Source organism: Arachis hypogaea, chromosome 1 (genome assembly GCF_003086295.3).
Source record: "Arachis hypogaea cultivar Tifrunner chromosome 1, arahy.Tifrunner.gnm2.J5K5, whole genome shotgun sequence".
In the NCBI taxonomy this organism is placed as follows: Eukaryota; Viridiplantae; Streptophyta; class Magnoliopsida; order Fabales; family Fabaceae; genus Arachis; species Arachis hypogaea.
In genome coordinates, this window is record NC_092036.1 from 111,505,334 (window position 1) to 111,519,452 (window position 14,119).

At 30.6% G+C, this 14,119-nt stretch overlaps 2 protein-coding genes across 2 annotated transcripts; one reads left to right on the forward strand and one right to left on the reverse strand.

Moving 5' to 3' along the window:
* Positions 1 to 661: 661 nt before the first annotated feature.
* On the forward strand, positions 662 to 1,544 carry LOC112710388 (stigma-specific STIG1-like protein 3). The gene has a single exon (XM_025762587.3). It carries the CDS (start codon positions 883 to 885, stop codon positions 1,378 to 1,380), a length of 498 nt encoding a protein of 165 aa, XP_025618372.1. The 5' UTR covers positions 662 to 882; the 3' UTR covers positions 1,381 to 1,544.
* A 1,816-nt stretch (positions 1,545 to 3,360) lies between these two features.
* LOC112710396 (microtubule-associated protein RP/EB family member 1A) lies at positions 3,361 to 7,129 on the reverse strand. Its single transcript, XM_025762598.3, has 8 exons — positions 6,779 to 7,129; positions 6,133 to 6,201; positions 5,953 to 6,039; positions 5,346 to 5,452; positions 5,012 to 5,154; positions 4,813 to 4,889; positions 4,396 to 4,509; positions 3,361 to 3,663 (listed from the first exon to the last, which is right to left on the reverse strand). The coding sequence occupies exons 1-8, from the start codon at positions 6,884 to 6,886 to the stop codon at positions 3,538 to 3,540; spliced, it is 831 nt and encodes a 276-aa protein (XP_025618383.1). The 5' UTR covers positions 6,887 to 7,129; the 3' UTR covers positions 3,361 to 3,537.
* Positions 7,130 to 14,119: the final 6,990 nt, after the last annotated feature.

A 14,119-nucleotide genomic window follows, 5' to 3' on the forward strand; every position in this document is an offset into this window, starting at 1 on the left:
CTACAAGCTTAGCATATGTGATCACTCAAGTAATATATATATTTTTTTATCGGTTATTGTTACTTCTTTATTATCAAAGTAATATCAATGATTGTTTTACTGTACGGAAGTACCCTTTGATAATTAAACCATTCATAAGTTTTTGTAATATATGTGATTTTAGTTGTGACAAACATTTTGACACGGAAAAGTATATCTTTCGATAGTGTATCTGTATCTAAATATAAATTAGGTTTAATTATTATATTAGTTTTTATAATTTTATTAAATTTTCAGTTAGATTCTTACCGTTTAAAATTTTGTATAAGTTATTATATTAAATAAAATTGTTATTAAATTTTTACTAATTATTATTTTTTAAAATAAATAATTTTAGAATATTTCATAATTCATTTTATATCAAAGAAGAAACGAATATTCCAAAAAAAAATAGTGTACTATACCATAAAAAAATAATATAATACCAATTAAAGCAAATCATAGAGAAGTATAAGTCATGAAATTAAGACGAAAAGGATATAATAGACCTTGCACAGAGAAGTAAAGTATGAGAGCAGTGATATTATTGGAGTATGTTCAAGTTATATAGGTAGCTGAAGGTTTCATAATAAGGACTAAATAATAATGTAACGAGAAAGCCACTATAGTACTCTTCCGCATGCCCCATGCATGCAACCTTCTCAACTTTTACCACTTTTGCCGCGTCAACTCTTCTCTCAAATATTCTCCTTTATAAACCCTTCCATCTTCATTTCTCCATCACCACCCTCCACATTCCCAAACACACAAAACAAACAAACATAGAATATAGAAGAAAGCAATTCTCCTCCACTCTGATTCTGAGAGCTTAAATTGAAGCTATCTCTTGTAATTGGCAAAGCCATGGGATTCCTAAAGGCCATATTCACCATAGCAATAACCATGGCTTTGTCGATCGCGCTCATCACGATGAACGGTATTAACCAGTTAGAGGAAGTGAAATCGTCGCTGGATCAGCAGCAGCAACAGCCATTGATCCATGATGGCGAAAACGAAATAGTTCTTCCTTCTAAGCGGCTGAATCGCTTCCTTGCTGAATATCCGGATGACAAGAATCCAAGGAATCAAAAACCGGCTGATCATTGCAAAAGGGATAACGAGCTTTGCTACTTGATGGGTTACGATAGGAACACGACAGCGTGCTGCAACAACAAGTGTATGGACTTGGGGTACGACAAGCAAAACTGCGGCGCGTGTAAGCAGAAATGCAAAAAGTATACTGATTCGTGCTGCAGAGGGGAATGCGTCAATACCAACTTCGACAAGAGGCATTGCGGCGGTTGTAACAACCGGTGTGAAAAGGGCCAATACTGTGTCTACGGACTCTGTGGTTACGCCTAAGTCTCATCACACGAGTCTCCAAATGTAAAAGAAAAGGGGATATTTATAGTAATTATATACGAGGTTTGTGATTTTTATTAAAGAAAATTATTCAATAAAGTAAACCACATTTGTGGTGGTTCTCATCTTGCAAATATATAATATAGCACATATTGTCGTGATTACTTCTTAAGTTTGCAGTCTTGAAGTGTTTCTTGAAAGCATAATGCTAACCCAGAAAATAAGTTGAATTAAATAAATCTGTTTTCGGTCATAAATTATGAGATGTTTTGTGATTCTTAACTTTTCCTCTCACACGATGTATTGTGTACATATTATTTGAATTTGAATCCTCTAAAGTGAAGAACATAGTAAAACAGTAAAGTGAAGGATTGATCATCATTGATTTTATCACTTCTATGAAATGTTTGCTCTACTATTTTAATTTAAAAATGATTAACTTCTCACTTTACCACTTTACCAACTTCATTTTAGAAGATCTTGATCCATACTATTTTGTCAGAGCTATCATATATAGAGTTCAGCAATGTATGTGTAATAGAAAGTTTACTCTCACATTCATTGGAGTTCAGTGCAACATAAATATGAATAAAATGAAAAATCTCATTTCTTCTTTTCGAGTCTCGTGTTTGTGGTTTTCATTCTATTGAAAAAAGAAAAGGTATCACGCCTGAGAGATCTAAACGATCAATAACTTGTGCTGTATATTAATCCTACTAAAATGTTTCTAAGCTAATTCGCCACCTAATTATAATTAATCAATGATAACCACATTAATATGCTAAGTGAATTTTGACTATATACTGCTCAAAAGGATCTGCTATTTGAATTTTGAACCCTTTTAGTGTATAAACCCCGCAAACTTTCGCCACATATCGTTTGCTATCTAAATGCTATAAAATGAGTTTATATCTATAAATCAGATTTATCAGTAAATTAGTTATCATATTGACAAGCAAAGGCGAGAGCTTAATTGACGACTACTTAAAATCCAACTTTTGGAAGCAAATTAAGGTGGCATATGGCATGCAGCTTGCAAATTGTATCTAGTAACCACAGGTACACAGGCAACAAAAACCATCCATTTGATATTTTATAGATTTGCCTTAAAAATAGGGTGTCACATGTGCGATTCATTGTTTTGGAAGGAAAGAGGGAGGGCGACAAAATAACAAAATTTAAGATAGATTTGATATCTGATAGATGACGAGAAAAATCAACCAATATTGATATATTGATATTATTATTCTCCTTCTTGGTGTCCATTGTCAATGTTGTGAAAGGAAGACATCCTTTTTTTTTTTTTTGTGAGAGAGAGAGCACAGATAAATTAATTAATGTTTGTGGTGACTAAGTGATAAATGGGGCACAAAGTACATGATTTTCTCTAACGCCTCTAATGGACTATTGGAGCTGGTAAGTTATTGTGCTACATGTGTACAGCCTGTTTTAGAACTATCTAACCAATATAAATAAAAGCAAGAATTATATATTTATATATGATCCATGTCTACGAAAAATTTAAAAAGGGTGAAGTATATTACATTTTATCATCATTGTAGTATCTTGTGTTTTTCTCATTGTACATGGTGTTTTGTTTTCCCTAGCATGGTCTAATGCATACATCTTATTCTTGCTTTTCCATTTCTACTTTATTGGAAAAGTGATTCCCTGAGGCACTCTGCCATGAACTAACAATGATAAGGCTAATGCTAAACTGCATCTTGGAAGATATGTCCTAGAGTTTGATGATATTAAGAGTAACTTTTGCCTCCATTACCAAATATAGGTACTTAGCCAGTTAGCTTACCACTGAATGAGAACTTTGTTGACCATCCCATTGCCCACCCAAATTGCATACCCATTTCTTAAAAGTTGGAACAAAAAATAAAAATATGGAGAATATTTTTTGAAAAGGTCAGTCACTAGATAACCAAATTATCGAGCAAGAAATACTTGAATGCTCACTCTTGGGGCTCATTTTCGGTTTGTTCCAATGACATGCAATATCTCTTTTGATTAAATGGCACATTTTAACCAACGGTCGCAACACGGAAAAAGGTTCAATTGTCTAGTAGTCAAAGATGGCATTTTGTTAACAGAGTTTGGCTGGCAAATGTCTTACTGTACTAGCCAGAAGCTAGCTTTTGGGAGTTATCAGGCTTCAGTTTCTGCTTCATCTTGGACAGCATTCAAAGTTTGGTTAAGGTAACCTAGAGCTTCATCTAGTGCCGATTCCTTTGCATCATCAGCATACAAAATCTTCTTAGTTGCTACAGTCATCTGCATTAAGAACATTTAAGAGTTCATTCATTATTTTTTAAGTTAAAAAAGAAATCGTTGAGTTTCTATGAACCACCAATGTTCAAATACTATAGGAATGACCACAATCTGGAGGCCTTTTGGTATCTAACCCAGGTCTAGGAGTTCATTATTTGTAAATACAATGATAAGCAGTTTCATAAGCCAATACATAACAATGTAATCCATCTTTATCATACCGATGCAAACAGAGTCAGGTTGACAAATGCAGCAAGGGATAACCCTTGTGATAATTCAAATGATGAGAAAAATTATAAAAATAAAAAGTTGACCCAGATAGAGGAAGGAAATAAGTTACTTTTAAAGCTACAAAACCTACAAAGAATAGATGGTTATATAGTATTGCGAAGAAATACAGTATTCAGTGTTCAGTACTCAAGGTCAATGCCAATCAACTTAATCAGAGCCACCAAATGTATAAACAACTTAGAAAATTATATATGTCAATGCCAAAATCATACTTTTTCTAAACAAAACTTTTTTGAAGTTTATTGCCTCCGTTTCTACTCAATAATAAGTATTAGAAAACTGATATACAGTCTTTTGCTTTTGGGGGCTAAATAATGAGAATAGATGATATGGACAAGGAAGTGCCACAAAAGTGGAACACAACCACAGGCATGTTGCAAAGATAAAAGACCGGAACATGTTTGTGAATAAATAAAACAGAACTTCAATACAAAGAATTCTTACAGGATTATTATCCACTTCTGAAGCCTGACAAAGGATTTCTATATCCCGTAGTTTTGCAAAGTAAAAGTCTCTTTCTTTTTCCAGGTGACCCATAGCAATTTTGAGATCAGCAACCTATCAAATAGGAAACATCAGAGTGAAGAAGTGAACTACAAACAAACCGTAAGGCACTTCATTAAAATAACCAAGTGGAAAACTTTCAACAGCATTATCCAGATAATAACTAATATGTAATATGTCAGGCAACTGAGTATGCGAGAGCATCGGCATATTAAATACCATCAGGAAAAATAAAAAATACCTAATTATACAAAAACGTAGTAAAATGGGACCAGAGATTGCATTATTCCATTAGTCAACAACTACTTTTCAAATCTCTTATCACATTACTATAATTGTTGATCCTAAAGTGAATACCTGTTGGGCCAAAGCCTCAATCTCTGGTGACGAATTAGCTTCATTTTCTACTCCACTTGGCCTGATTTGCTTGGCCCCTTTACACAAAAGAAATTAGTCAAACAAGGCAAACAAGGATAACAAAAGGAAAAGGTAAACTGGTAAAAGCAATATGGCATAATGTAGAACAACTTAGGATCAAAGACATAAAGAAACCAACCAGATGTTGGATTAGAATTGAGTGTGGTGCCTGAACCAGAATGATTCACAATGTTTGTCTGCAATGATTTTGAGCCCTTTATAGAACACCTTAGATTTCGGTCCTTTCCACCCTTACACCTTCGCTCCACAGGATTATAGTTCCTAGAAAACAAACAAGTAATGACATATTATAAAGTGCAATATGATATACAAATGCATGCACCATGCTGCATTGCTATTTATTTGAAAATATGTGTGTGAACATGTATCATGCAATTAGTACTATAATATACATACACCGAATACCAAAACCTTTTAAATGACAGTGAAGATACTCAAAGAAAGTAGCATACTCATTCATAATGCCACCATTCACTGAATCACAGTAACGTTTCAACCATTGCAGGAACTCCAAGTTATCCAAAGGTCGGCCTTTAACAAGCCTGTTAACTTCGATATGCTGCCATAGAGTAGTCATGTTAAATTCATTAACTGCAAACACAAAATATATATTGCACCAATATACTTTCTTTCACAAGTAAATTTGTTGTCTAGACTACATTTAATATTAAATAACAAACGGAAACTCTTGCACTAGGATTGAACATCTATTATTCAGACCATTTTGGTTATGCAAGCTTGAAGATACAAATTATTGCTGGGGAGCAGGCAGAAAGAAACATAAATAAAGAATAGGTGATCTGCAACTAGAATGAAACTCCACCATGTCATCAAAACAACTTTCAGTCCCTGATAGACGCACTATTTTGCTATATGTGGTAAAAGTTTGTTGGCGATGAACCACTTTGTAGTAATGCTAAACAGGAAAGTGTTTATTAAGTTATAAACTTGAAGGTTATAATAAGCTAGCCATAGTATTATTTCATTCTTTCTCTTTATTTAAGGAAAAATAGATCTCCTTCAAGTATTCCAATTGACAGAGTCATAAGAAACAGATACCTTGTCAATTTTCAGCTTGTTGAACACATCCTGCAGAATTTTGTAATTCTGGATCATATCATACTCTGTCTTTGCATCAAAGTTCACCTAGAACAAACCCAGATTGCCAAAAATTACCCTTCACAGAGATATAACACCAGACAAGCTTAAAAGAAGGTCAAAACAAAGTAATGTTCCCACCTTGTGCATTGGAACAACACCTGGATATGTCATGTCCATCATCTGGCATTGAACAGCACCAGATGCAGCCTAACCAACAACAGCATAAACAGGATCAGAACCCTGCCAATAACAAGATTTTCACCGTAGATAACACACCTATATACCTGGAAGTACTCTAGCATCAACTAATTGGCTCTACAGTTACTAGTTTTAGCCTTCTTAACTAATGGAATATAAATTATTCGTTAGAGAAATGAAAATCAGTCCCACTAAAAATGAGTGTCTCATGTAAAAAGAATATATTAGCAACATGAACACACTTGAAGGCAGCATCAACACTCAGTCAATATAATTATCAACATTCTTCCAGTTTGACTAGTTGTCTAAACACAATGTGCACAAGTACAACCGAAATCTTAAAAAACTGCAATTTAAATGTTAAACCTTCGATCATATAATAACTATTTATTTAAATAAAAACAAAAAAAACACATGCATTGTCAAATGTCAACGTAAGCAACTCCAGAACAGCAAGAAGTAGTGACAAATGCAAGTTAGATTAGAGTATTGAAATTTCAACGTAGAATTACGAAAGGAACCCCAAAGTTGTAATGTTAATTTAGCAAAAACGTGCAAAAATTAGTGCAGAGAGAAAGAGAGAGACCTCCTCGATGCGAGAGAGATTGAGATGGAGAGTGGAGTTGATCCAAGTGAGAATCTCATTCCTGCCGACAAAGTAGGCGCTGTCCATCATTCCAATATTGGAAGCCATTTCCACCAGCACCAATCCTAAGATGAAGAATGCGTGAGAGAGAACCGAAATGTGAGGTGGGTTCGAAGAACAAGGGTTTCGAAAGGGGAAAATGCCGAAACGAAACGCAACGGAAAGAAGGAATTGAATTTAGAATGAGAGTGAGAGTGGCATTTGCGGAAACTCTCTCTCCCCGCTTCCTTCACCTGTTTTCAGTACGTGACGCGTAACGCTTCCCAAAATTCGGTGGTGGGAAACTATTTTTTTTAATTGTTAAATATTCCACTTTTTCCGCTTTTTAAAGTATATTGATAATTGATAATTGATAATTTGATATATATAATTATATAAACAACTTTTTTTTTGAATAACTAACATTAAGTCAGTATCCCTTAATTATTTTGTTAATATAAGTCAACGACTAATTAGCTCATTTGAATTCACCAAATCCTTAACATCGAGTTTATGTTCGAAGGCACAACAGAAGGAGAAGTATTTGCCCCTATATAATATAGCATGCTACTATTTTTTAATGCAAATGAAGAAAGATGACGAAATATTCACTAAATATTTAGATTCTACATTATTTGTAAATTGTAATAAATATGTGAACGGCAATTTCTCAAATAAAGTAAAACGAAAAATCTATTTAATAAAATGGACAAATTTGTTTTAGAGGTTCATTTTATAGCTATAATAAAAAATATATTGAAAATTATTTTCTTTTACTAACAATTCGTTTATATTTTTTTAAGAAATAATAATTCCGTAACAAAAATTAGGGGTGTTCATGGATCGGATCCGATCCGCATATCTGCGGTATTTATTCGAATCCGATCCGAAAATTGCGGATATAGATCCGATCTGCACACTAATCAGATCAGATTGTGGATTTTGTGATGGTATCCGCATATCGGCTATCCGTAAAAATAAAAAAATAAGTAAGTAAATATTATTTTTATGTTTTATTTCAACTAATAATTATTATATATGTTGTATTATTTTAATTTATTATTTAAAAAGTATGTTTAATATTATTTTAAAAGTAAACATGTTTAAAAAATAGAAAAAATGAATTTTATTGATATTTTTTAATAAAAATAAGCTTTTAAAAATATTTTTGTGTTTTGCGGATATATCCGATATCCGATCCGATCATGCAGATCGGATTGAATCGGATCCAATCTTAAAAACTGTGGATATTTGATCCAATTCGATCCGATGATTTTAGTGTGGATCGAATTGAAATTTTAGCCATATCCAATCCGATCCACGTTCACTCCTAACAAAAACGAAAAAAAAAGGATTAGTGAGACTGAAAATCAATACTCAATAGTCAATATTGATTATAGTTAGGCATTTATTATCTATCTTCTTAATTTTTTTTAAAGAAAAGGACAAATAGTGACTTTTTTATTTATAGATATTTAAGTTTTCGAAAATTTAAAATATATTTAAGTTTTTGACATTTTTAAAATTTAAACATATTAATTTTTTATGTTTACTTGGATCCGTTAGAATTAACAAAAAAATCAAATGTAATTTCTGTTGTGCTGACCTAGTGATTTAGTTGATACGGATACATACCTAAAAATTTTTAAAATTAGACAAATTAATCTCAAAAATTGATATATCTAAATTTAAAAAAAATATTAAAAACTTAAATGTTCACCAACTAAAAATTCAATGATTGATTTGTCTTTTTTTTTATTTATTTAAAGATTGTTGCAAAGATAATTACCAATTGGGAAGGGGCAGTTGAAGAAATAAACCAATTCCATTATTATGGCCCACAGTTTTTCGTTCTTGGGTTTAATTTTAGGATGTCATTAAAGAAGTGAAATATTTTAAGCCAATTTTATAGTGTTTTATTTTGGTGTATAAATTATTAAATTTATTTTTTAAAATAAAAAATTATACACATTCATTAAATATTAATTATTTATTTTTAAAATAAATTAGACAAAGTGTTTAAGGTATCATAACCATCACCGATATTTTAAAAGCAAAGGATTATGGATTCAAGTTACGTGCAGTATGGGGAAATTCTGATTGGCACCACACCAACATACACTAGGCAGACAGCAGGAAGGAGATGCCCAATAAATTAAATGCGCAATACCTTTTTTTATTTTTATTTTTTTAAAAAATATATTATCTTAAGAATTTAACTAATATATATTTTAAAGGTACTATATATTTAAAAAATATAACAGTAAAAATTTTTGAATATTTTTAATGCATAAAAATGTAAATAAATTATTTTTTATAATAATTTTTTTTAAAATATATTCTTTTATTAGAAATGGACACTTAACAATGATGGAGTCTTATAACGAGGAAGGGGACGATGGCCCCAAAATTTTATCTTCTTTTTTATAAAATTTTAATTTAGTTGCTTTTAAAATTTTCACTTTAGTTTTTTTTTATTATAAAATTAAACTTTGACTCTTACCTAAAACGTAATTTAATTCTGTCCCTAATATTTATTATTATTTTGTTTTAAGTAAATATCGAAATTGATTATTAATAAATTTTAAATTAAATATTTTTTAATTAATTTTTATTATTTTAAAATTTTAAAATAATATTTTTTGGATAAATTAATTTTATTATCACTTTTAATAAATTTTATAATATCTTATTATAATTTTTAATAAATTTTATTATAAGACTATTTAACATCTAAAAATTATCATATTCAGACAAATAATAAATTTTTTTTAAAAATTCAATAAAATAAAAAATTCTCAATATTAAAGAATTAGAAGTGATCAGAGTTAAATTAAATGAAGTTAAGTTTAAGTTTGGCTCATAAAAATTGAATTTGACTCATGACTCAATTCTTTTACTATGGAATCTATTTATAAAATTTAAATTTAGTACAACAAAAATATATAAGTTGACTCCAATAACATAAACATAATTAATAGGGTAAAAGGCATAACTAAACTAAAAACATTTTCAAATTACATGAATCTCCCAAAATAAAAATCGTTACGTCAAAATTTCATACATATATCTATATAAATCGAATTAACCTAATTAAAATTAGCCTTTTTAATAGTAAATTGAATTGACCTAGTTTGATTTATAAGGGAACTGAGTATATGCTAGTAAATCGAATTGACTTAGTTCGATTTACTATTGAACAGCCCATATATAGTAAATCGAATAATCTTAATTCGATTTAGTATTGGTGCAAATTATTGACATTTACTATCTTCAAGTTAATTATTTATTTATTCTATATGAACTTTAAAACATAAATGTCAATAAGAAAATACCCTCCATTTGAATTCAAATAAAATATAAAAAAAACGAATAAGAATAGAAATTTAATTTTTGTGTTTTAGTTTAAAATTTAGAAAATCTACATTTTTATTAAACTTATAAATTTAAAATGGAAAATTAAACGATTTCTAAAAATTTATTAAAAATTATCCTTTAACTCATTACTATCTAAAGAATCATTCCTGAAATTTTTTATATTGAAAAGGTTAATATAAATTATAGCCCTCCAAAGTAGCATATGAGTTAAAACTTGAATTTTTCAGAGTTAGAAGTAACAGATAGTTATACATTATAAAATAATTAACTATATTTATACGAACTTTTTAACATCAAAAGTCTCGTTATACTTTATTATTTTAATTATTTCTCAAATTACATACTGTATAAATATAGTTGATTATTGTATAATGTATAACTATCTGTTACTTCTAACTCTGAAAAAATATGTTTTAACTCCTATGCGACCTTAGAGGGCTATACTTTATATTAACTTTTTTAATATCAAAAGTCTCGGTAATGATTCTTTAGATGCTAATGAATCAAATGATCATTTTTAATGAATTTTTAGAAATCGTTTAATATTCCGTTTTTAAATTCATAAGTTTATAAAAATGTCGTAGATTTTCTGATATGTGAACAAAAACTCAAAAACTAGATTTCATTTTTTATTCATTTTATTTTTTTATATTTTATTTGAATTCAAATGGAAAATATTTTTTATTAACATTTATATTTTAAAGTTAATATAGAATAAATAATATGTATCAGTACTAAATCGAATTAAACTGATTCGATTTACTATATATGGGCTGTTCAGTAGTAAATTAAATTAGGTCAATTCGATTTACTAACATCTACTCAATTTCCTTATAAATCGAATTAGGTCAATTCGATTTATGTAACACCCTAATTTTTAGTACCTCATGATCGCACTAAAAGTTCGAACGCTACTTACCTCTATTCCTTTAATTATATACTATGCTTATTTAATATTGAAATTTCGTGAATACGAATTGAAATTTAGTTAAGAAAACGAAAAGTTTTTACTTTAATCACAAAGATATATATTCACATAGCATTATTTACATAGACTTATTTTAAGATACTCAAATACCTAAAAACTTATATAATTATAAATTTAACCCCGATCTTTTATCAAATTACATTTCATATTCAAAAATAATATTTGTGTTGGTGACAACTATTCTTTTTAAAAATACAACCTCCTCTTGTGATCTTTCAAAATATATACTTGGTTTTAAATTTTTTTTTGTTATGAATTTTTCACAACTTTTAATTTTAATCTTTCAACCATCAAATCTCATCAATTTTCTCAATATTCAAGCTTAACAACAATCCTCAAACACATCAAAAACAGTTCAGTCCTTATCGGATCTTAATGGCCAAACTTTAAAGCATCAAATTCAACGACATTTAACAAAATTTCAAAGACAAAATCACTCAAATTCAAGCAATAATCATCAGACTAACAATCACACATCAAAAATATATTTAATTCATATTATAATTACCAAAATCTTACCTCCGTACGAAATCAAAATACTCGAAATTCCGAAAAAATTTTTCGATCGAACTGTTGAAAAAAAAAACGTCAGAAATTGTCTGTATCTCCTAGAACTCCAATTGATCAAACTCAAGAGGAATGAACTATATTATCATCAACTTCTACCAAATAAAAATAACGCCAACACATAAAAGAAGAAGATACGAACACTTTTATCAGATTATATTTTTTATTAGAATTACAAATTTAAATCGGAGTCGAAAATTTGAAAATTCCACGGTTTCTCTCTCTCACCCTCGGTTACTCTCTCTTTCCCTTATTCCTTGATTTTTATTTCGGTGATCAAAGAAACTAAATGAAGTAAAGATGGTAACGGTGATTAATGAATAGGAAGATAGGTGTCATGTATATATGTAAATATATAAATACATGCAAGCAACGTTGCCTTTTTTTCATTTTCCTTAATAATAATAGTCGTCGTCGTCGTCGAAAATTAACAAAATACACAAAATATTACATAATTTTAACACTTTTCTTTTAGAACACCTGATGAAAAAATCAAGAAGTCTCATCTCATATGTATGTATATATATATGGTTTCCAATACTTGAATTTTCATATGGCATAAAGATACAAGAGTAAAAAGGTGATGCGAAACCAAGGCTACAAGGTAAGCTTAATGTAAAATATGACATGAAACACATTAGACACGCACCATCTAAAGGCCTCTCTTTCTCTCTTTCTCTCTTTCTCTCTCGCGCAAAAAGAAACAGGTAAAGTCAGCTGAGGGTCGCCGTCGCCGCCTCAGCCTGGACTGCGGTGGCCCTCCTCCCTCCCCCTCCACCTCCCCCCTTTTCCCCTATTACTCCTCTTTCTTTCTTTCCTTTCTCTTCCTCCCAGTGTCTCACCCTCACCAACCACTTTCTCTCTCTGTTTGCCGGTTATAATCCTTTCTCTATCTTTCTCTTTTTATCACCTACCTTCTCTCCTTTTCTTTGCATCCCTTCTCCTTTGTTGTTACTTTCTGTTTGTTTGTGTGATTTTTGTTTCAAGAGATCTAGATCTGAGATCCAGATCTAGATTGTTACTTTCTGTTGGTTTGTGTGGTTTCTGTCTCAAGAGATCTAGATCTGAGATCCAGATCTAGATTAAATAACCCCTTTGTGGTGTTCCTCTCCCCTTTTGTAGTGTTTCTGGTCCCTCTATGGGTGTGTTACTGATGAGTTTACAGGCTCGGGATGAAGATACAACGAAGGTCTTTCATTTATGGAAATGTTTACAGTTTCAGAAAGCTTTTGGATCGATTCTGGAAAGAAGAGAAGATAGGTTTCCATGGTGCAGCACTTACTTTGAAGATTTAGAAACAAAAGAGATCGTAATGTGTCTCTGTTTCATTTGTATAAGATTCTTTGTAATCGAACTTTGCACCTCCTCTCAGACAATAGTTCAACATAGAACTTATCTATTTTCTTGTTTAGTTTCAGATCTGATATGTTTTCTGCAATATGTAAGTGCCGTTTGGCTATTTTCTTAATTGAAAGTTTGCTTCTATAAAAAAAAATGTAAAATATGACATGCATGCGATGCTAAAGCAAGACAATGAAATATTATAAAACATGCATGGGGTTAAAATGACGTGCTTAATGTCTATACACTAATCTAATCTCACACTAACTTCAGGACTTCAATTCCTAAATTTCAGCCTGAGGTATATTCACAATTCCAAAACGTATTTTAACAAACAGATTATTCGTGAATTTCTCAACATCATCAAATACTTCGCATCCCATACTGGTAAAAAATTTAATTTTCGCAAACTTTTTCACGGGACTTAAAACCCCAAAACATTCTGTGACATCGCACGCTTACAAGCTCTACCTTTCGTATTCACGAATGCATCCTAAAGAACTAACACCACTTGCTATGTGTAACGGTTACACAAGACACCAAAACAAATCTCAAGTCACTCAAAAAGATACAAGACCTCAGAGAAAGGACAAGTAACTCGGACAAGGTTCACAAAGATTTCAACAATTCACTTTGATGCATTAAACAAGTCCAAAATTACATCAAAGAATATAAGAATCAAAAAGAGGAGTTTAAACAACACAAGGTGGATACCCAAGAAATTTAAGAAGGCATATGCAGTTAGGATCAAATGAGCATATGAACAAGGAATAGGATTGGAGAATAATCAGTTAACTCTTCAAGAAAGAAATCTCGAACAAGAACATCAAGGCAAACCATGAAAGAACAGATACATAACCGAGTAATATCAAGAAATTAACTTCTAACGTTTCTAAAACTCACATTTCGTGTTACCTATTACTTCTATTTTGCCTATGATAACCCGTTAACTTTTTCGTATACATAAACCATCAATATTAAGTTGGCCAAACTTAATATTAACAAATATGCAACAGTAAGCTAATAGC

Excerpts from the sequence above, each read along its gene's own strand:
- LOC112710388 (XM_025762587.3), top strand. The coding sequence starts at position 883 with ATGGGATTCCTAAAGGCCATATTCACCATAGCAATAACCATGGCTTTG.
- LOC112710396 (XM_025762598.3), bottom strand. The coding sequence starts at position 6,886 with ATGGCTTCCAATATTGGAATGATGGACAGCGCCTACTTTGTCGGCAGG. Across the intron at positions 5,453-5,952 it reads ACAAGCTGAAAATTGACAAG|CATATCGAAGTTAACAGGCT; the intron begins GTATCTGTTTCT and ends ACTCTATGGCAG. Across the intron at positions 4,510-4,812 it reads TTGAGGCTTTGGCCCAACAG|GTTGCTGATCTCAAAATTGC; the intron begins GTATTCACTTTA and ends CCTATTTGATAG.